This window comes from Ammospiza caudacuta, chromosome 21, assembly GCF_027887145.1.
Source record: "Ammospiza caudacuta isolate bAmmCau1 chromosome 21, bAmmCau1.pri, whole genome shotgun sequence".
Lineage (NCBI taxonomy): Eukaryota > Metazoa > Chordata > Aves > Passeriformes > Passerellidae > Ammospiza > Ammospiza caudacuta.
Window position 1 is genome coordinate 3968335 of NC_080613.1, and position 21271 is coordinate 3989605.

The 21271-nt window shown below is 45.2% G+C and overlaps 3 protein-coding genes across 4 annotated transcripts in view; 1 reads left to right on the plus strand and 2 right to left on the minus strand.

The window, feature by feature from the left end:
* Nucleotides 1–1288: 1288 nt before the first annotated feature.
* LOC131566912 (sperm acrosome-associated protein 9-like) lies at nt 1289–6336 on the minus strand. 2 transcript variants are annotated; one of them, XM_058818370.1, is made up of 4 exons: nt 6229–6336; nt 4466–4627; nt 3448–3650; nt 1289–2958 (listed from the first exon to the last, which is right to left on the minus strand). In XM_058818370.1, the coding sequence occupies exons 2-4, from the start codon at nt 4607–4609 to the stop codon at nt 2628–2630; spliced, it is 678 nt and encodes a 225-aa protein (XP_058674353.1). In that variant the 5' UTR covers nt 4610–4627; nt 6229–6336; the 3' UTR covers nt 1289–2627. The 2 variants fall into 2 exon arrangements, with proteins under 2 accessions (XP_058674353.1, XP_058674354.1); XM_058818371.1 differs by lacking the exon at nt 6229–6336 and adding an exon at nt 5540–5700.
* Nucleotides 6337–7073: 737 nt separating this feature from the next.
* Nucleotides 7074–8906, minus strand: SPACA9 (sperm acrosome associated 9). Its single transcript, XM_058818437.1, has 5 exons — nt 8841–8906; nt 8249–8419; nt 7966–8168; nt 7361–7499; nt 7074–7246 (listed from the first exon to the last, which is right to left on the minus strand). The coding sequence occupies exons 2-5, from the start codon at nt 8390–8392 to the stop codon at nt 7160–7162; spliced, it is 573 nt and encodes a 190-aa protein (XP_058674420.1). The 5' UTR covers nt 8393–8419; nt 8841–8906; the 3' UTR covers nt 7074–7159.
* A 536-nt stretch (nt 8907–9442) lies between these two features.
* AK8 (adenylate kinase 8) overlaps nt 9443–21271 on the plus strand; it is a 66409-nt gene continuing 54580 nt past the window's right edge. The window contains exons 1-4 of the mRNA XM_058818345.1: nt 9443–9589; nt 11468–11552; nt 15382–15431; nt 16134–16247. Of these exons, the coding sequence (XP_058674328.1) occupies nt 11471–11552; nt 15382–15431; nt 16134–16247 (246 nt within the window). The 5' untranslated portion in view covers nt 9443–9589; nt 11468–11470. The remainder of the gene's footprint in view (nt 9590–11467; nt 11553–15381; nt 15432–16133; nt 16248–21271) is intronic.

The window sequence follows — 21271 nt, forward strand, 5'->3', positions numbered from 1 at the left end:
TCACTCCTGGGGATCTGAGCTCTGGCCTGTCCTCTCGGTGCTGGAACCACATATTGAACATACAGAATGATTATCACCGAATAAATGGTTTCTCATAGAACTGTTTGGGTTGGAAGGGACCTCTAAAGCTCATCCAGTCCAATCCCCCCTTCCACTCCCCACCTTTGACATCAGGTTTCTCAGTTTGACAAAAGGCTGATTTGACCCTTAGCCGAATCAAGGGGAGCACAGAGATAATTCATACAGATGCCAGGATTCTGTTGATATCATCTCTTACGAGCCCATGTGTCTATTTCAGCCTTTGAACAAAAAAGCAGCATTTATTTTCTGGACTAACTGACAGATCTGTAGGAAAGTCAGGCTGGTGCCCTGCCTGGTTTCTCAGTGTGTATCTTGCAATTTTATGCTCACTGAGGCTAAAGTAAAACTTTATTGCACTTTTGTGTTTGGCATTTACAGCCTGTTTATGTAAATTCTTCAAACAGCTTGATTTGTAGTAGAGGAAAACAATTCTTGCTGTATCTTTTCGTCTTTTGAAGTGTCCATCCACTCTGGAAGAGGAGAACTTGTATGGAAATTAAGTAATTTGTCTGGATGTTTTTCTGAGACTTAACTTTGCAGTCTTCCAACAGATGCTGGTCTTGTCATTATCAAACCTCAGGCTGCAAGTTTTATGCACTCATTTTTCTGCTTGGGTCTTAAAATTTTGGCTGCCTGACACTGACTGAAAGTATAGGGCTAGGCTAGAAATTATTACTAAGATTTGGGAACTGTTTCTTGCATGTATGAATCCTATTATTGAAATTTGGGAACTTTTTTGTGTGTATCACCTTGGTCAAGTGCAAAATGACAACAGGAAATTGGAGCAGCAGTGGTGGACTGGCTTTGGTAGGACTATTATGACAAACCATTTGTGCTGTGCTCATCCCTGGAAGCTGAGACACAAACTGGAGAATAACTTTGGTCTCCTCACAGCTTGTGTGTTCAAATTTAAACCACAGGACAGGGCCAAGAAGGTTGGAAACAAGATCTGGGAATAGCATCTCTTGTGTCCCCAACACTTGTCACCATTCAGTCTTAGCAGCTTGTCCTGAAAACCTTTCCAAGACAGCAACTGTGTCACTGGACACTTGTCTGCACCATGGAACACAACAGGGCAGCTGCCACAACTTGGATTTTTCAACCTGAAGTTGCCTCTGCCCCAGGGATATCAAGTGAAGCCAGAGAGGGTGACAGTGACATTCCACTGGCTGTGGCCCCAGTAGTGCCCAGGAGTTGCTCTGTGACCATTTTGAGTTCACCAAGGTTCAGTTCAGTTGGATGAAATCTCCCTAAAAATAGGGCTCTGCTCCAGACTGAGTGGGTGCATTGCAGTGCAAGTGGATAGGGGAAAGGAAAGGAGTGCAAAACAAGGTGGGGTTATGTGAGGAATAAAAATGCTCCTGGAAATACTTGCCATTTCATCTGAGCTGTCATTTCTTCCTATGCCCCCTCCTCTGTATTAAGTCTTCCTTCTGTTTTTAGCTGCTTGTTGCCAAAACCTGGTGATTTTAAGGCAAAAGCTTTCTCACAGAAAAGTGAGCCTGGTATGCAAGGGGAAATTGTTTATTCAGGAGTGTCTTCCAGCAGGAGGTAATTTGGAGGGGACAAGAGCATTCAGACACAGGGAGGACACTTATTTAGAAAAGTCTGTAGGGTCTGAGATGTGCTGACCTCATGTTTTGTATTTTGAGCCCCAGGGCCATGGTGGGACATCTGGCCTGATGCTGACCTTGCCTTGGAGCAGGGAAAGCAGCACAGGCAGCTCAGTCTGCAGTTTGAACAGGAACCATCTGAGCATCATCCTGCCACCACACTCCCATGGATCACATGGACTGGAAATGGCTTTGATTTTGTAGGGATCTGAGGAGCACAGGGGTGTTTCGTGGGTGTTTTGTTTGCTTGTTGTCACTACACAGAAACTAAGGGCAAAATTAAATCTGCTCTCCCTTACATCTCTAGCTCTGACAGGACAGGAGTCAAGAGGTGCAAGGAGAGATGTTCTGTGGTGTGAGGAGCTGCAGCAGAGCACAGCTGAAGAACACTGGACTCTAGCCAGTGGCAGGTATGGGAAACCTCCTTAGTGTGCTGTAAACAGGGATTCTGTGGTCCAGATAACCAAATTATTTCTGTGGGGCTGAGGGAGCTTTAGAGACAAGTCTAAATGGCAAAGATGTGTCTGAATCTGTAATGCCAGGCCTTTGCTGCTCTGCATCCCATCCTTCACACAGGCAGCTTCTTCACCCCATGGCTGTGGCAGGGAGGGGATACTCCTCAGGAAGAAGGCTCAGAAAATGTAAAATCCTGTTTCAAATTATTTGTCCAAGATTCATGTGTGAGAGACTAGAACCTGATGAGTTCCCTGATCCCAGTGCTGGCCCCAGGGAGCAGCTGCAGCTGCTTCTGTGGGGATGTGAGGAGCAGAGTGCAAATATCAGCAAGGGAGAGGCAATGCTTGTGTGCTGGGCTGGCTGCAGGGCAGCTCTTCAGAAAAAGGACTCAGGATGGATCTCAAGTGTTCATTGCAGTGTATTAGATCAGCTAGGTGCTTAAAGGTGGTGAGCAGATGATGCAGGAGCTCTGATCCTTTAATAGGGGTGTTTGCCTGGTGGCCTCCAGGGAGCTTTCTTTTTTTGCGGACGTTGATTTGCAGCCAGGAATTTCTTGAAATCCTTGTCCTGCAATTTTACAGTATTTTCATTACTATTGGAGGTCAGAGCTTCAGGTGCTGTTTGGGAAGTGGGTGTCTCCTCCTTGCACCTGGCACATCCAGGACTCACAATATAGAGGACTTTCAGGTTGGAGTGTGTGACCCAGTCCCTCATGCTGTCCAGGACGATGGGCAGCAAGCTCACCACCCCTCCATAGCGATGCTGCGCCTCCTCCAGGCTCAGGAGGTTCACAACACCGTGGGGGTACCTGGGGGACACAGGGAAACAATTGGCACAGGACAGAGGGAAACAAACAGCCCTGAGAGCCCCAGGGAGAGCAGCAGTGCACAGGCAGCCATTCCCCAAAAGCACAGAGAGAGCTGGACGTGGATTGAAGAGTCCTGCCAAAAACCACCCTGGCACAGATCTGGGGTCTTGGACAGGACACACAGACACTGCCCTGCAGAAACTGGCTCAGTGCAGAGCAGCAGCAGAAAGGAGCAGGAACCTGCCTGAGCACTGCAGGGGCCTCAGGGCACTCCCCTGTCCCGCCATGGACCAGAGAGAGGATGGACAAACAGAGCAGCACTCATTGAGTACAGGGACACTGGAAGTGTTTGCCAGGAGCTGGCACAGGCAGCTGGGCAGCACCTTGTGCCCTCCCTACAGCCAGGAAGGGACTGGGACAGAAGCCAGGGGGGAACGTGCAGTGCCAGCCCCCAGGGGCTGGGCCAGGCCGGGCTGGGGAGGCACCTACGTGGCTCGAAGGGCAGTGAGGTCGTTGCTGTCGTTCAGGAGCAATTTGCACTTCTCCAAAAGGCCGTTGGTGACGCTGTCCCCAGCGTGCACCGTCTCCATCTTCTGGCTCAGGCAGCGCAGCTCGTTGCACAGGGACACGAACATGTTGAGGATGCGCCTGTCTGTGGCGTTGTAGCAATGGTTGTCCTTGTAGCACTGCACCTGCACGGGGGGAAAATGTGCTGCTGAAAACGGCAGAATGGGAACACCTCACTGGGATGGAATGGCTCAGTGCAATGTCTGCCACAATCCTCTTCAAGGCAATGAGCAAAGCCCTGCTGCTGTTGGGGAGAGGCAGCCCTTGGAAAGGACAACCAGCTCATTGCGTGCCCTAATCCTGACAGCAGCCTGGCTTTCACTCTGCCTTTGGCATCCATCTGGGTTTTGGGCTTGAGTTCTGCTGTCTCAAATCCACAATTCTGATTTGATTTAGATTTTTCTTCTTCCCTTGTCTCCAGGTGGTCTAAGTTCTACTTTTCAGTACAGCATGCTATAAAAATTCCCAGACAATTCACTTAGCAGCCCAGCAAAGCCCTTGCCCACGTGGGACTCTCAGCCCTCAATTCATCATCCTCCCTGTATAACACAGCCATTATTTTTAATAAGCACTATAGAAAGATACAGCAGCACCAATACCAGGGGGAAGAGCCAGGAATGCTGCTTTCCACAGGCTGAGGATTACAGATTCCATGTGTGCCTGGGGAAGCAGCCTTGCTCTCATTGTTTTCCTGCAGCCTGTGTTTCTGGCTGCTCAGCAGTGCTCAGCTACAACACAAAATGCTGCTCAGCCTTGAGATTCCTGCTGAGATCACAGGTGGGGTGATCTCTCCCCACCCCTCCAGTCACACACAAACCTTCTGGGGCACTTTTTGTCCATCTCCCCTCCATGAAAACCATTTCTGCAGCCCCAGGAGCCCTCCTGCCCCGTGCTGTCCCTGTGGCCATGCAGGGAGCCCTTGGTGCTGAGGGGTTTGTACCTGGACAATGGATGACACAGGTCTCATCATGTCATGGGCTTCCTCCCGGGTGCGCTCCAGGGCTCTGATGAAGGTGAACTGCTGCTGCTGGAACAGCTTGTACTTCTCCTCAATCTTCCTCAGGGTCTCCACCACCTCATTCATGGTTGCTTACTGCTGGATCTGGATGGAAAAGGAGAAAGGAAGCTGCTTTTTAGAAAGATGCAATTCTACATCTCACCTGGGCTGAAATTGTGCAGGTGTGGTGGTGCTCACAGGAGTCCCAGGATGAGGGAAGGGATGAGAATCTTGACTCCATGTTTCAGAAGGATGATTTATTATTTTATGATATATATTATATTAAAAGAAAATTATATATTAAAACTCTACTAAAAGAATAGAAGGATTTCATCAGAAGGCTAGCAAAGAAAGGAATGGAATGATAATAAAATCTTGTGACTCTCAGAGAGTCTGAGCCAGCTGACTGTGATTGGCCATTAATTAAAAAAAACCACATGAGACCAATCACAGATGCACCTGTTGCATTCCACAGCAGCAAATAATCATTGTTTACATTTAATTTCTGAGGCCTCTCAGCTTCTCAGGAGAAAATATCCTAGCAAAAGGATTTTTCATAAAATATGTCTGTGACAGCATAGGCTAATGGAAAACTTATAAATAACTGTGTAATCATTGGCTTTTGCAAATTGTTTTGATATAATATATTTTGCAATCACTGCTTTTATTATTGTATCATTTGTCTGCCTTTTATGGTTAATACCCCAATCCCTGAGTAGATTATATATTGTAGTGTGATAAATATATTATAGTTTAGGCTCTCACAAAATATTACCACAAAGATTGTGTGCTGTGCATTATAACATTAACTGTTGCAGAATAGTTAATGCTTTTATTTTTGTAACTATCTGACAATGGTGAGAATGAGTCAGATAATTTTGTGAAATTGCTAATGCTGATTTCATGTACTAGTGGAGTATCTTATCTGTATGAGAACATTGAAAAGAACCAGGTAAATAAATATAGAAAGAAAGAATGCAAGGAGGATTTTACCACTGATTTTACCAAGGATTTTACCTTCAGCCGGCACTAACTGCCAAACCACAGAACACGGACCCTTGTGAGGAAATTAAATACATCAATTTCATCTGCAGTATGGCACACACCTTAAGAAGTGTCAAGGTTGAAGCAAGCAAAAAGAATTCCCAGAATATGAAAACTCAAATGAATCTTTGACTATGTATAATCTTCATGAAATGTATTTGACCAATGTAACAAAAAACTATATAAGGAAATAATTTTAAGTTAACTGGCACGCCTCTGGCAGTTGCCGAGCACCCAGTGCTGTTATTAGTTTGTCCCTCTTATCCCTTTTAAAGCTTTTAAAATTTTAAAGATTGAGGCTCGTTTCTCACAATTACAAAAGAAAAAAAGTAAAAAGCAGGAAAAACCAGCGATCTGTTGTGCCTGCAGTCCTGGAGCCCCAAGCAGTAAGTCAATAATGCCTCGGTGACGGTGCTGCAACAGGAGGCAGAGCCCCAGGGGAGCGGTGCCAGTGTGATGTCACAGACGCCGCTGTGGGAAGGCAGAGCGGCCATGCCTGAGCCTCAGCCACAGCGGGGCCGGGGCTGCCCCAGACCCTTCTCTCCCGCCTGGGAATCCTCGCCCCGGCGCCTCCCCAGCTCTCCCGCATCCTGCGGCCGGCCCGGGCCGTTGGTGGGGCCGTGTGCGCTCCGCTCCCGCCCCGCGGGCCCTGCGGCTCCTACCGGCCGGTGTTGCGGCGCTGTTGGTGCGGCAGCTCCCGGGAGAGGCCGGGCCGGGCGGGAGGAGCGGGCGGACAGCGCAGGCCCTCGGCCCCGCCGCGCCGCCGCCGCCATGGCAACCGTCGCTGTTCGATGACGTCTCCCCCATTCCCTCTACACTAAACGAGGCGCTGGCCACGCCCCTGCGCGGCGATAGGCCGCTTTCTGTCGCGCGGTGATGACGCCCCGGTTAGCAACGCGTCGCGTTGCCAGGGGCGGCCATGGCGGAGGCGGACACGGAGGACGCGGCCCGGCCGTGGCCGCCGCCCGCGGGCGCCTACGCGGAGGAGCGGGGGCTCTTCCAGCTCCTGCAGGTGAACGGGGAGCCGGGCGGGACTGAGGGGCAGCGGGGCGGGATCCTGTGCAGGGTGATGGGCGGGTATGGGAAGTTTGTTCTGTGAACAGGGACTGTGGGGTCCAGATAACCAAACTGTTTCTGTGGGGCTGAGGGAGCTTTAGAGACAAGTAAAATTTCAGGGACGTGTATGAATCTGTAATGCCAGGCCATTGCTGCTCAGTATCCCATCCTTCACACAGGCAGCTTCTTCACCCAATAGCTGCAGCAAGGAGGGGATGTTCCTCAGGAAGAAGGCTCAGAAAATGTAAAATCCTGTTTCAAATGATTTGTCCAAGATTCATGTGTGAGAGACTAGAACCTGATGAGTCTTGACTGGTCCCTGCTCCCACTGCAGTGCTGGCCCCAGGGAGCAGCTGCAGCTGCTTCTGTGGGGATGTGAGGAGCAGAGTGCAAACATCAGCAAGGGAGAGGGAATGCTTGTGTGCTGGGCTGGCTGCAGAAAGTGGGCTCAGGACGGTTCTCTGGTGTTGATTGCACTGTATTAGATCAGCCAGGTGCTAAAAGGTGGTGAGCATACAACGCAGGAGCTCTGATCCTCTAACAGGAGGTGTTCCCTGGTGGGATCCAAGGGGCTTTCTTTCCTAAACGTGGGTCTTCATACTTGCACCTCTCACACTCTTTCTCCTGCAATAACACAATATTTTTGTTACTATTGGAGGTCTGAGCTGCACAGTGCCCAGCAAAGGCTGTTTGGGAAGGGGATTTGTGCTTCCAGGCCATGGCAGGTGCATGACTCACATTGGGGATCAGGTACTTCTTGGAGTGTGTGACCCAGGCCCTCATGGTGTCCAGAACGATGGGCAGCAAGCTCACCACCCCTCCATAGCGATGCTTTGATTCCTCTATGCTCAGGAAGTTCACAACCCTGTGGGGGTACCTGGGGGACACAGGGAAACAATTGGCACAGGACAGAGGGAAACAAACAGCCCTGAGAGCCCCAGGGAGAGCAGCAGTGCACAGGCAGCCATTCCCCAAAAGCACAGAGAGAGCTGGACGTGGATTGAAGAGTCCTGCCAAAAACCACCCTGGCACAGATCTGGGGTCTTGGACAGGACACACAGACACTGCCCTGCAGAAACTGGCTCAGTGCAGAGGAGCAGGAAGGAGCAGGAACCTGCCTGAGCACTGCAGGGGCCTCAGGGCACTCCCCTGCCCTGCCATGGACCCGAGGGAGGATGGACAAACAGAGCAGCACTCATTGAGTGCAGGGACACTGGCACAGGCAGCTGGGCAGCACCTCGTGCCCTCCCTACAGCCAGGAAGGGACTGGGACAGAAGCCAGGGGGGAACGTGCAGTGCCAGCCCCCAGGGGCTGGGCCAGGCCGGGCTGGGGAGGCACCTACGTGGCTCGAAGGGCAGTGAGGTCGTTGCTGTCGTTCAGGAGCAATTTGCACTTCTCCAAAAGGCCGTGGGTGACGCTGTCCCCAGCGTGCACCGTCTCCATCTTCTGGCTCAGGCAGCGCAGCTCGTTGCACAGGGACACGAACATGTTGAGGATGCGCCTGTCTGTGGCGTTGAAGCAGTGATGGTCCTTGTAGCACTGCACCTGCACGGGGGGAAAATGTGCTGCTGAAAACGGCAGAATGGGAACACCTCACTGGGATGGAATGGCTCAGGGGTTTGTACCTGGACAATGGATGACACAGGTCTGATCATGTCATGGGCTTCCTCCCGGGTGCGCTCCAGGGCTTTGATGAAGGTGAACTGCTGCTGCTGGAACAGCTTGTACTTGTCCTCGATCTTCTTCAGGGTCTCCAGCACCTCATTCATGGTTACTTATTGTACTTATTGCTGGATCTGTGGGGGACAGGAGAGACAGCAAGCTGCTTTTTAGAAATGATGCAATTCTGAATCTTGCCTGAGCTGGAATTGGGTAGCTTGATGGAAAACGTACCTTAAAAAAAAAAAAAAAAAAAAAAAAGGAAAGGGGGGGGGAAACGGAGATCTGCTGTGCCGAAGCCCTGCAGCCCCGGAGCCCCGGCAGTCACTCAGTGCCTTCGGAATGCTGAGAGCCCCAGGGGAGCGGTGCCAGTGTGATGTCACAGACGCTGCCGGGCTGTGGGAAGGCAGAGCGGCCACGCCTCAGCCACAGCGGGGCCGGAGCTGCCCCAGCGCCTCCCCGGCTCTCCCGCTCCCTGGGGCCGGCCCGGACCCCCCGGAACCCCCCCGTGCGGCCGTGTGCGCTCCGCTCCCGCCCCGCGGGCCCTGCGGCTCCTACCGGCCGGTGTTGCGGCGCTGTTGGTGCGGCAGCTCCCGGGAGAGGCCGGGCCGGGCGGGAGGAGCGGGCGGACAGCGCAGGCCCTCGGCCCCGCCGCGCCGCCGCCGCCATGGCAACCGTCGCTGTTCGATGACGTCTCCCCCATTCCCTCTACACTAAACGAGGCGCTGGCCACGCTCCTGTGTGGGGATAGGCCGCTTTCTGTCGCGCGGTGGTGACGCCCCGGTTAGCAACGCGTCGCGTTGCCAGGGGCGGCCATGGCGGAGGCGGACACGGAGGACGCGGCCCGGCCGTGGCCGCCGCCCGCGGGCGCCTACGCGGAGGAGCGGGGGCTCTTCCAGCTCCTGCAGGTGAACGGGAGCCCGGGCGGGACTGAGGGGCAGCGGGGCGGGATCCTGTGCGAGGCGATGGGCGGGTCTGCCAGGTGATGGGCGGGTGTCCGCGTGCGGGACGCGGCCGTGGGCTTTCCCAATTAAATATTTTAATTAGTTACGGTGGCTCATAGGTGTGATTTGATTTGCGGGAGAACGTGGCGCCCCATGGAAGGAAGGAGTCGGTGGAAGGCGGGGCAGGGCGGGACGGGAGGGGTGGAGGAGGAAGGGGCCAGTGATAATTTGGGTGCGGGAGAAGGCGGTGAAGGTTTTGCGGGCTGAGCCGGGGCCGTCCCCGCCTGCTGCTCATCCCCAGGGTGAAACCTTCACCCTTTTGCTCCTGTTGTGCCTGTTCGCCGCGGTTTCAGCGATAAAGCGGTAAAAGTGCACTTGTGGCGCTATGATTTCGGTACTTGGCAGCGCTGGTCCCCTGCTGTAGGGAAGGGTGGGTTTGGTTCTGCACTTCGGGAAAAGCTCTTGTGTAGGGCATGGCGAGATTTGTGGGAAGGACTAAAAATCCTGGTGCTGTTGTGATAGGAGAGCTTGCTGGAGAGCATTCCCCTGTGTGCTGCTCTAAACTCTGCTAAAAAGTCATTTTCACTTGCTCAGAGCTCACTGAAATACACACACATGTTTATTTCTTTTCCTGTTTTGTTTTTGTGCTGTCTTTTTCTCTGTTTATTATGACTCTTGCAGCATAATATTTGTGTTTTGATTTGTTTTTGTTTCTTTTTTTAATGAATTACTGTGTTTTGCAAGTCACAAGTCATTGGATGCAGCTGCAGGGACTCATATTACATAAAATGTTTGTGGGATTTACTCAGGGTGGTATTTTCGTGCTTTACTTGTGTTGGAGCAAGATAATGACACAAACACGGGTTGAAATTGTTGTGGTAAAGCATTTACAAAACACAAACACAAAAGTAGAAACTACACGAGACCCAAAATATGAACCTCCCCCAGAGATTAACAGATCGACTCATATGAAATTAAACTGAGTTTAGCAGAGTTGAAGAAATAAAAGGATTTGGGCAAGAAGCAGTGCCAGTGTCAATCACTGTCAGCCTGAATGTTTTTGAATTATAATAAACCCAGATTTTGTTAGGTTTGTTATTTATACAGGTGCTGGTAAGTGTAGTGCAGAATCCAGATTGTTTAGTTTAAATAAATGTTGCTGGAAAGTAATAATTTTTAAATGAACTTCCAATAAAAATACAAATTTCATCTTTTATGCTCTGTGCTACTCAGACCTTGATGCATCAGGACTTGCATGATAACCAGTTTATAAACAAAATTAAGTATTTTAATTGTTCTAATGAAGTGGATGAGGTAGAAAAGGAAAATAGGCCACTCTAATAACAGACAATCAGTTGGTGAGGATATAAAATTTTATGGACTAGATGGACTTTATGGAATTCAGTTGCAGATATAAAAGTGTTATGACTGCTGTTCAGAAATGTCTCTTCCAGCATGAGCATTTCTGCAGCTTGTCTAAATTAGAGCATTAGTTCTGTTTGATGTTTAATTTTAATTACAGGACTTGTGGCTGGGCTGAAATGTCTTGCTAGGAGATGTGTGGATTTCTCAGGTTTTTTCTTTTTTTCTGCCCGTAAAGCCCAAATCCTCCCTGAAACCAGTGCAAGCTCCCCACTGCTATGGGTGGGGGCTGAAACAAGGTTCTGTATAACCTCAAGGGTTCAACGTGAAAATGGGCTCCAAAACAGACATTCAAGGCAAGGTTTAAGCCTTTTTTTTGCCTTTTTTCCTCCCCCCTCCTTTTCCAGCAGGAGCCATGGCTGGTACAGGTGTGAAATGTGCCATTTCTGTGGGTTTTGTTTTCCACAGCTCTTGTCCGTTCTGCACTCCTCTGGGCTGGTCAGGGAATGTGTTAGAGAAGGCTCCTCTTGCCCTGCAGCGACACAAATCCAAGTTAACTCTGGTTTTTAAACTCTTTGTATGGTTTTCATGTCCGTTCTGCCTCATTTTCAACCCCCGTCTGCTCGAACCAAATATTTCTGGTGTCCTTATGTACTGAATTGAATAGGTTGGGTTTTTTTACTGGCAATTTTCTGACGATCTTCAGTTTTTCAGCATCTAAAATAGGTTCTGAAGTCTCAATTTTGTCTGTGAAAGAAAATAAATAAGCATTTATAAGCTGTTTAGGATCCTCATTGTAAAATTGCTGTAAAAATTCAAGATATCACGACTGCAGAGCCGTGTTCAATTTTCCCCTGACTTTGTCCTATTTATTTCCAGAACATGCTTGAAGAGCTATTAATTCATAAGCCAGATGATCCCATTGAGTTCATGATAAACCACTTAAAGCAAAACAATGATGATGGTAAGTGGAAATGGAGACACCAGAAATAGTTCAGCTCCTGATTTGTTGGGAGCTGTGCTGCTCTTGGCAGGTGATGGATCAAACTTTTCAGGCTGAGTCTTGGGGAGGGGGGGGAAACAAAAAAAAAAAAAAAGGTGAGCATTTTAGAATACTTACAGGCAAGATGCTTTTAATTTCTTTTTTTAGTGAGTAATCTAATAAGAAATGCACTTTAACCGTTCTAACAATGAAACCCTCTAAGGGAATAACAAAGAGTTCTGGTGTATCAATTATTAATGCCTTCTGTGCCCCATCTGATATTTCCTGTTGTCTTTAAGCTCGCTAATTACTCCTTTTGTCAGGTGTAAATTTGGGTTCCTATTCTACCTGGGCTGGCAGATTTCTCTGCTTTTTGATTAGTTTGTTACTCTCTGCTGTTAATGAGCTCCACAGCTCAGTGGCATCTCAGCTGAAGGAACAGTGAGTGTGTCTGCTCCTCTGTGGAACAAAACCTGGTAAATTGAATGGGAAGTCTGTATTCTGCACAATAAAAGCATGTACCCTCAATCAAATTATTTGATTTACAAACTGTTCACCCTTAGGCAGATTATATTTGGATATGCACAAGTGAACTGTAATTTTTGTTCTGCGTGAGCTGTCAGGGGGAGCTGGTGTCATGGAGCTTTGATGTTTCTTTAAAACCAGAGTAAACCATTATGAAAGTTGTGCTGCAGCATCAATGAAATCATTATCACTGGAGGTGCTGTGAGCTCTTAGTGATGGTGATTGAAATGCTGCTAAATATGTTAAAGAAAAAAAAAATCAAATCCTGCAAATTGTGCCCAGCCTTTTCTGGTGCAAGCAGCCTGAATAATCAATCTGGTTTGCAGACCCGTGGAAAATATGTGTAAGAATTTCCTGCAGTTTGATAGAATGCTGATAAAATTTCTTCACATTGGGCTAACATTTGTCCTGCAGCCCCACAGTATTATTTTAGCAGAATTAGGCAGGTTTCCATCTAATGACTTCAGTACTTAGAGGCTAAAGACAGAATTACAGCAGTTGTTTGTCAAGGGGAAAATGCTGTCTGATTTTGGTCTGGAACACCCTGGTAAGGAAGGAGAGGGACTCTAATTAAAATTAAAGCCTAAATGTTGTTTTAAGAATAAATTATATGGAAAATAATGTAACAGAAATGTGTAGCAGAGTTGATTTTACTTTTTGATCATGGAGGAAGGTGCTGACTATTTAGAAGAAAAAAAAACCTTATTAGAGCCATCAGTAAAGTGATGAATTTTCATGATCTTGCCTTGCCTAGACAGTTTTAGCCCTAGAGAAAATTTCAAACAGAGATGTGTGGAAAAGAAGCATTGCATCTATCCCAGGTGTGAAGTTAAAAACCCTTTTTAATTAATAATAGGATCCAAAGTACTTTTAAAAATATAAACCAGTCTAATGGTGATTATAGCTTACAAGTGCCTCAAAAATCTTGTAGGTCAAATGTGTGGCAAAGTGTGCTTAGGGCTCTGTGCTATTGTTCTTTCATGTGTTCCTTCTAAAAACCTTCAAGGGCCACATAAAGGCTGATAATTCTTTCATATTCAAAAAATGCAAGTTTTCTACATGGTATCTTGGTTTGTGCTAATGAAAAAAGCTTTCAGGGTCTGAGTGGCATTTCTGTGAGCTCAAACCTCTGAAGGAAAAAGTTCTGCAAGAATGTTCAGTGTGTACCCTGTGCTTCTCCTCTTTGACAAAAGATTTCTCTTACAAGTTAAGCAAATTTTGTTGTATTGACATTAATCATAGAATCTTCTGGATTTAAATGGAACTCTGTGAGTCCAGCTGTTTTGTGTTATTTCAGGATTAAAATAGGAACCCATATTTAGGAATAGGAACCCAAATTTACACCTGACAAAAGGAGTAATTTGTTGTTGCTAAAATTGTTGTTGAATGTTAAAACTAGCTTTACTTGGACAAGTAAAGCCCATAAGATCTCATCAGACTAAATACAGAATTAAATATGATTTTTTTACTGAAGAAAAAGGCATTTCCCAGAATTTCCTGCCTTCATGTAGCTGCTGCATTAAATAGTGACTATTTGCTGCTTGGAGGGGTTAAACATTACACCCAGTGGTGTCCTGGTGGTGCCCCTGTGTCAGATGTTTGGGGAGAAGGCTTCAGAGGAGTCCTACAAGTGTGCAAATGAGTAAATCAGTGAATTACACTGCCCCATCTGCTGCCAGCCACTAAGCAGAGAGCAAACCAGATTTAGTACAAAGTGAGCATTTACAGTAGCCCTGGGCAATATTAAAGCATGAGATGGTGTATATAATGGTATGTTTCGTTTTTTATCAAACGTTTGTCCAAGAAAGCTGTGTATTAAAGCTTCAATACCTAAGGGCTTTCTTGTGAATTTTAAATCATGCTCCTAGTTAAACCTCAAAAGGATCTGTGGATGGAAAGGTTTTTTGATTTTCTTTGAAGTGGTTTGAAGAAGTTGATTAGTGTTGGCACCCAAGCACTCTTTTATGACGCTGTTTATAAATAATTCCTAAGTACCGGGCTGGAGTTTCAAGGTGTTAGATTTTAAAAAAACCCTAGGATTTAATCACATTACATTTGAAAGAAATTAGGTGATAAAAAAAGCTGATGTATCCTTTTAAAGTATTTTTCTACATTGTGTACTAGTTCTGTTGCACTTGCAGGAACCAATAAGGGGGGAGTTGTTCTTAAACCTTCCAAGTCAGATAACTTTGTAAAGATGAATCTGTAATTTGGGTTTCATGTATGTTTAAAAATTGCACCTGCCCAATAACTGTTAAGTGCATGGAAGGCCTCATGAAAATACATTTCACATCCTTGCCTGTCTGCTCCCATCAGACACGATCTCCCTTGGTTATTGAGAGCTGAGGAGGTTTTTGGGTGAGTGAATCCCCCCTCTGCTCTGACCTGTGTTACTCCCAATAAATACTAACCAGTCCCTGCTGCACAGACTCTGATTTGGGGATTTTTTTTCCCCCCTATGGTATAGGGGGAAAAAACATCAAAGCTGTTAATATAAAATGACAGTTCAAGGGATTGCAGCCCAAAGTGTATTTATGGAACAAGTCCCAAATACTTTCCTAAGAGTGACTCCATTTTCTCCTGTTTGTCTTGCCTCTGATTCATTCCCAACAAAGCTCATTGCAGTCATGCCCATTGTGTTGTGTGTGTGCACTGGATTAGGAATTCCTCAGAACTGGGATGCAGTTTTGCACCTTGCCCCCTCAGAGAAAGGAGAGGAATGTGCAGCAGAGAAACACAAGAAACAGAAATGACGAAAATTACTTTAAATGGCGACTAGAAAAATTGAAGGCTGCTGTCAAAAAGCACAGTGAGGGAGTCCTTCATTCTGCAGTATCTAAATCTTCTCTGAGCCCTGACACAACCTATTTAGGTGAAACTAAAAACTGAAATATTTGTTCAGCACAAAATGTGTTAGTTCTGAATCAGTGTTTCAGGAATAAAAGTCAAGCTCAGGTAAGAAAATGTTTGTACCTTATGGTTCACCCACTAAACTCTCCATGTTTCAATGGATTGAGATATACATATCTTATCTATCTCTCCAAGTGGCATGGTTAGAGTGTTAATCTCATTGACCATGGAGATTAAAGGAGGACCCAGGTGGCACTGATTTTCTGTTCCCCCTTTTTTTCCCCAGTGGGGCCAAATCCTGAAATCCCCACTGAGATTTCCAGCTGCAATAATTGTTTCATGCTGGCTACATTGGTATTATGCAGTACAAGAGTGGGAAACTGGAGGGGATTTTTGCTGTTCTGCACTTTGATATTTGCATGTCCTTGTTCCACAGCTCCAAGAATTTGTGTCCTTGGTCCACCTGCTTCTGGGAAAACTACAGTTGTGAGTACCTTACCCTCAGTGTTGCAGCACTTCCCACTCTCTCTCTTACTTTCTACTGAGCTCAGCATTTTGGAGAATTTTATTCTGGGAAAAGAATTTTGACATTTATCCAAGTGATAGATGAACACCAGACAAATTAAAGGGTGTTATTCCTGAGGGATACACCTGGGTGTTAAACTACATATTAAATAGATATTTTCAAGTGAGGTCTGTGAGAACTCACTCAGGTAGTGAAACTACTGGAATACAACAGGATTCTGCCTGCCTTGTTTTCCCTGCCTTTTAACAGGACTAATTAGCCTGGGGGAAATAAGTTAATTACACAATTACACCACATTTGTGGTGTTCCCTTGCTGTGAATTGCTCCTTTTGCATGGTCAGTTGTCTCAAGTCCACTGGCACCATTAAATGCAAAGGTCAGAGTTGCATTTGAACCTCAGAAACGGCAGGTGATGCTGGTGAGGGCATGGCAGGAAGAATATTTCCTTCTTTAAATTCTGTGTTAAGGTGCAGGAGTTGAAAAAGTTGCTATTCAAAGCTGGATACTCTTGAGCATCTTTATAAGAAACTACTTAAAGGTGCTTATATATGTCTGAATACTTAAATGTATGGCTAAGGAAACTTTTTCTGCAGCCTTCTGAAAAAAAATGCTTCATTTTCTTTCCAAATATTTCAACCTGTATTTTTTTTTTCTCCCCTCAGGCAATGTGGCTTTGTAAACATTTCAATGCCATACGTGTCTCTCAGGAGACTTTGTTATTCAAGGAAGTATTAAGGCAGACAGAGGAAGCAAAGGCATATAAAGAAAGAAACCAGGTGTGTAAGAGAATATAGTACCAGTTGTTCTCGTGTCACAGAACAGGAATTATGTGGCATTCCCATGATTTCCACTGCTGAGTTGAGCAGATGACAGTAAAGATTCTCTTCTCTCTGTGCTGTGCATTGGTGTGTCAGGACACAGAGCAGGGGCAAGAGAGGGAGACAATCCAAAATAAAGGAAGTCTTGAAAATTCCAACCTTGGAACAAGCAGCAGAACTGGGAAAAATCCAGGAATGCACAATCCAGTCTAGAAAAGCTCCATTCTATTATTAAACACAGTGTCTTCTATCTGGGCATGTTTGATAATCTCAATAAAATAAGCATTAATCTCTGAGGTCTCCTTTGGTACAAAATGCTCTGGAAAATATGTACACAAAGAACTTTTTTTTGATCTGACAGTGCTACTTAGTTGTGCATGCTTGATTTCTCTGTAGCATGACACAAATAACTTACTTGGTGCATTAGCTCAAAAGGAGGATGACAATCCAGTCAGCTCCTGACAGCCCTGGAAGCTCTCAAGCTGAGGCAGGAGCAGCTGACTCAGATTGTTGAATTTTCCCCAATTCTGTGCACCTGAGTGGCTCCAGTCAGATTTTTAAATCCATTCATTGTGAGCATCCTAATTGATGTTCAATGAACATTTTTTTCCAGGTGCCATGACTCCCAGGATCGGTTGATTAGTAATGTAATTAATTGTCTTATTATTAAAAATTAGTGACAGATTGAAAAAACATGTTGAAAGGTTATCTTGAATACAGAGAACTGTCTGATTCCTGCCTTTTTGGCTGATTCCTTCCTCCAGTGTCAAGGTATTCCATGAGAAATAACTGGAAGAAGTCTGGGTTTTTGTGATTTTCTCTAACAAGTCTACTAGTTTGAGTTTATATTTTGTCCTTTATCACCCATTTTCATAAAAATTTAAGCAATTTCCTACCTGTAGAAATTCTGCACCCCTGCTAAATCCAATTTAGAATTGGAATTGGCCAACAGATTTGTAATTTACTGATATGGCAGACAGTGTGATACACAGATTGGGGTTTTTTCCTTAGAAAATTAGGCTAAAATAGGGTAGTGTTTATAATTGAATAAAATACTGGATAAGTAAATGAAGTTTGGAGATGCCTCAAGTAGCACACTTCAAGATCTGAGAGCAAAGAGTTCACTGAACTCCCTGAACTCACTGGCAAAAATGTTTGCATTTGGCTGGGGTGAGATGGAATTATTCTTACTGAGGATATGTACTTTGAAATCTTAGTTCTAATTATTAAAGATTGTTTTGATAGGTTCATAAATTTATACTTGGAGGGGGAGAGTTTAAAACAAAAATTCCCTTTGGTTTAATTACTGTAATTATTAACATATTTCAGACTATACAGATGCACTTTCAAGGGTGTCCTTTTGGGCTTATTTGATGTAAAAAGATGGATGGTGTGGAAGATGAAAGTCAAAAATGTCAAGGCTAATCAGGTAGTGAGGAGGGCCTGCAGAGCAGAGGCTGCTGGTGGTTCAGCACTGTGCAGTTTGCCTTTGGAGTTGATTTTTACACCCTAGGAGGAGGTTTTCACTAAATAATTTTGTTCTTTTATGTGAGTTTGTTTCTTTGAATGTAACTCCTAGAATTAGGAGGAAGCTCCTGGGTTTCTCTAGGTTGGGATCAATGTTCAGGAGCAGAACAAGAGCTTTTATATGAGTTTGGATATAACCAGGGCATTAAGAATTTGTAGTCCTGGCCAAGGCAATTTAATAAATGGAGAGGAAAAGCAGGAGATAAGGCTGTGGTTTTTGGAGAGTCTGGTGTGAAGATCATAAACACAATTTAATGTTTTTTCTCACTCCTAAGGCTGATGTGGCTGCATTAACCCCAGAGCAGAGGTCAGGCAGTTTGAGGTCACTTGGATCAGGTCAAATGCTGCAGAAAACTCTGCAAATGTTTGTTCACATATTTTACCTACTCATTTTACCTACCTTCAGCCAAGCTTCCATCTCCTTTGTGTTCACCCATTGAAGCATTTGGGTTTTCCTGGCACAGGGAGCCATGGAAGGCATTTTTAAAATCCATCATTGCTCTCTGAAGTTCCATTTTTCAAGTTGGACAAGCAATCATTCACCCACACATACCTGGCCACTGACTAATGAGCACAGCTCAGGTAGTGAATTTTAAATACTGAGTGTTCAAAGCAAAATGTGATCATTCTGCATGTAAAAATACTCCAAAAAGAAGTCAGATATTTTTGAATATTCAGTAAATTGGAGAACCACAAGCTACCAATAAATATTCCATGAACAGAAAAAGAGGCTACATTTTTGGATAAATCATTGCAAATTACTCCCTCATCTCTAGTTATTATAATGTTAATAGGAAGCATCTTCAGGTTTTCCTATAGTGAAGTCTAATGATGAGCAATTGCATGTTTCACTTTTCCTGTTAACTGGGTAAAATAAGAAGTTGAAACAACTGTGGTAATTGTGGGTTTTGTGGGATGGGTGTGCTCTTAATGCTCCACTAAATTGCAGTTAAGGTGTTTGCATAATACCTAATAACTTCAAGCTGCTCCAGAGTTGTGTCACGTCCCTGTGCTTTTTAAAAAGAAATAAAATAGAAGAGAAAAATAAATCCAAGGCATCCTTAACTATGCATGGTCAGCATTCCAATCTATTCCAGGGTAAGCCACTCTGAAGGAACAAAAAGAAAATGTTTCAGGTTTGTGTATCTAAAAACAAGACCAACCTTTCATGTGTATTTATCTGAAAAAAATAAATCTAAACGTTCATTATACTCAGGATCCCAAAGTAAATTTCTTCAGACTTGATTGCTGTTCTCTCCAAGGTGCCAGTTTGGAGAAGCCAGAATTTTTTAGCTGAAGTTGTTTTCAGAGCAAATATATCCAAAACTTCCAAGAAAAATGTCTACTGAAAAAGCTGCCCTACAAAAAAAGTGTGGCAATTTTATGAAAGGGGAATGAAATACAACTCTGAGTAGACCAGGCATGGAAATTGAAGTATGATGTTCCTGAAATAACATGGAATATTTAAAATTAATCATGAGTGGGTACTGTTTTTCAGCAAATATGGAAATAGTGATTAAACCAGCGTGGGTAGAAAAGTGTTCTGAACCTGACCAAAACCCCAGAGCAGTTTTCCTTTACCTGCTCTCAGTGTTGGGACAGCTCTGTGGGCAAGGTGTGGTTTGGCTGTTACCAAATGTGTGTCACTGCCCATTATTGCAGATTTCTGGGAAGTGCAATCCCATCTCCCAGGCTCACCATATATTTATGTGTTTATGAGAGATAAATGATAAATGGGCTGCCTGATACGTACCAGATATCCTGATTTCTAGAGGAATAATTAGGCATTCTGCAAGCAGCCTATTGAAAATGATTTTGTAGGCCACTGCTCAGTGGGGGGAAAAAACTGCCCAGGAAATGAGACTGGAATGGAGCCACAGAGAGCAGAAGGAGCGAAAACACTGAAATAGCTGAACGCGTGTCCTTGGCTGTTTTTGTGCAGCCAACCCCACTGCAAAGGCAGCAGTGAGAGCACCGCTGCACGGAGAGGAGGGAGGGTGAGTTTGGTGTGGATTGGTTTGGCAGGGCAGCCCCCAGCAGCGAGCAGCCTGCTCTGACACGGCGCGTGGAAGGAGCAGGCAGGTGCTGGCTGTCCCTGGCAGCAGCGTGGTGCCCCTGTGCAAGGTGGCAGGGGCTCTGACAAAGCACCCTGGGGACCTGCTGGCTCTGAGCAAGAGCAGCAATTTCCTCCCCTCCCGCTCTGCTACCTGCCCCAGCGTTGGCTGATGTGCGGAGAGGCACTGAGAGCTGGGGAGAAACGAGATAAAGAAAAGCAAACCCTGCCTGCCTGGGCCACCTGGGCTCTGCTGGGTGTGCTGGAGCACTTTCTGCACCTTCCTTCAAAGTGCCATTCCCACCACTCCTTGTGAGATTGTCTCATCATCTAGTAAAGGAGATTTTATGAAATCTTCCCACATCATCAGCCAGATTTTTCTCGTTGTGTGAGTTGAAGTTCAAAGGGGTTGCTCCAAGGAATATTTTTTCCAGATGCTACGAGTCCCAGGATTAGTTGATTATGTAATTATCAACCATGTATTATAGTTGATCAATGTAATTAATTGTCTTATTAAAAGACAATTGTCTAATTATTAACAATTAGCGGCAATTAAATATGTAGATTGGAAAAGGCATGTAGATTAGAAAAATATGTTGGAATATTATCTTGAATACAGATAATTATCTGATTCCTGCCCTATCTAACTCTCCCAGCCTATAGAAATACTCATTTTTAGGTTTATACCCTTCAAAGTGGTTAGGAAATAGAAATGAGAAGCCACAGGATATGGAACTAAAGGGAGCAGAGAGTCAAGCTCACATTGTTAAGTAAAAGATCATTTATTTTAATTAGGAGGTAGAGAATCTGATTGAAGGTTGGTTTTTCCTGAGTATTCATTTACCAATAATGACAGAATGAATAAGACAAGGCATTTATTGAAATGATTAATGGCTGTCATGAGCTGCATGGACAGAAGTTTAGACTTTGAGTTAAACTGGCTAACTCAGAGTTTAACCAAGTTCAGCACAGAATAAAAGCCTAAATTAACAAGATAGTGGAACAAATTCTTACTAGAAGGAAAGGAAAGTATTGCTGATTTCTTGTTAGGAAATCGAATACAATGGAAGAAATGTTGAGGGATGCTGATCTGTATAGGAACTTGGTTCTTCTGTCACATAGCAAATACCTTCTTACAAAACATCTCTAGAGATGGGCAAAGCAGCAGTCACAGAACTAAACAGCACTTTGGAAATATTGGCAGATGCAGTTTCCATCCCATTTCACAGTCCTGAGTTTAAAAATAAACTAAGTTCAACTGCAAAATACATTTTAAATAAACCTTTTGGATGATGAGAGTTACTTGAAGCAATGAAACAAACCTCCTGAAAATCAGACTCTGTGCTGTTTGCTCAGTGTCTGAGGTTCTGTTTGTGTCACTGAGAGCTGGCAGGTCCCTGGT

Excerpts from the sequence above, each read along its gene's own strand:
- LOC131566912 (XM_058818370.1), bottom strand. The coding sequence starts at position 4,609 with ATGAATGAGGTGGTGGAGACCCTGAGGAAGATTGAGGAGAAGTACAAG. Across the intron at positions 3,651-4,465 it reads CTGTGTCATCCATTGTCCAG|GTGCAGTGCTACAAGGACAA; the intron begins GTACAAACCCCT and ends CCCCCCGTGCAG. Across the intron at positions 2,959-3,447 it reads CTCACTGCCCTTCGAGCCAC|GTACCCCCACGGTGTTGTGA; the intron begins GTAGGTGCCTCC and ends TGTGTCCCCCAG.
- SPACA9 (XM_058818437.1), bottom strand. The coding sequence starts at position 8,392 with ATGAATGAGGTGCTGGAGACCCTGAAGAAGATCGAGGACAAGTACAAG. Across the intron at positions 8,169-8,248 it reads CTGTGTCATCCATTGTCCAG|GTGCAGTGCTACAAGGACCA; the intron begins GTACAAACCCCT and ends CCCCCCGTGCAG. Across the intron at positions 7,500-7,965 it reads CTCACTGCCCTTCGAGCCAC|GTACCCCCACAGGGTTGTGA; the intron begins GTAGGTGCCTCC and ends TGTGTCCCCCAG.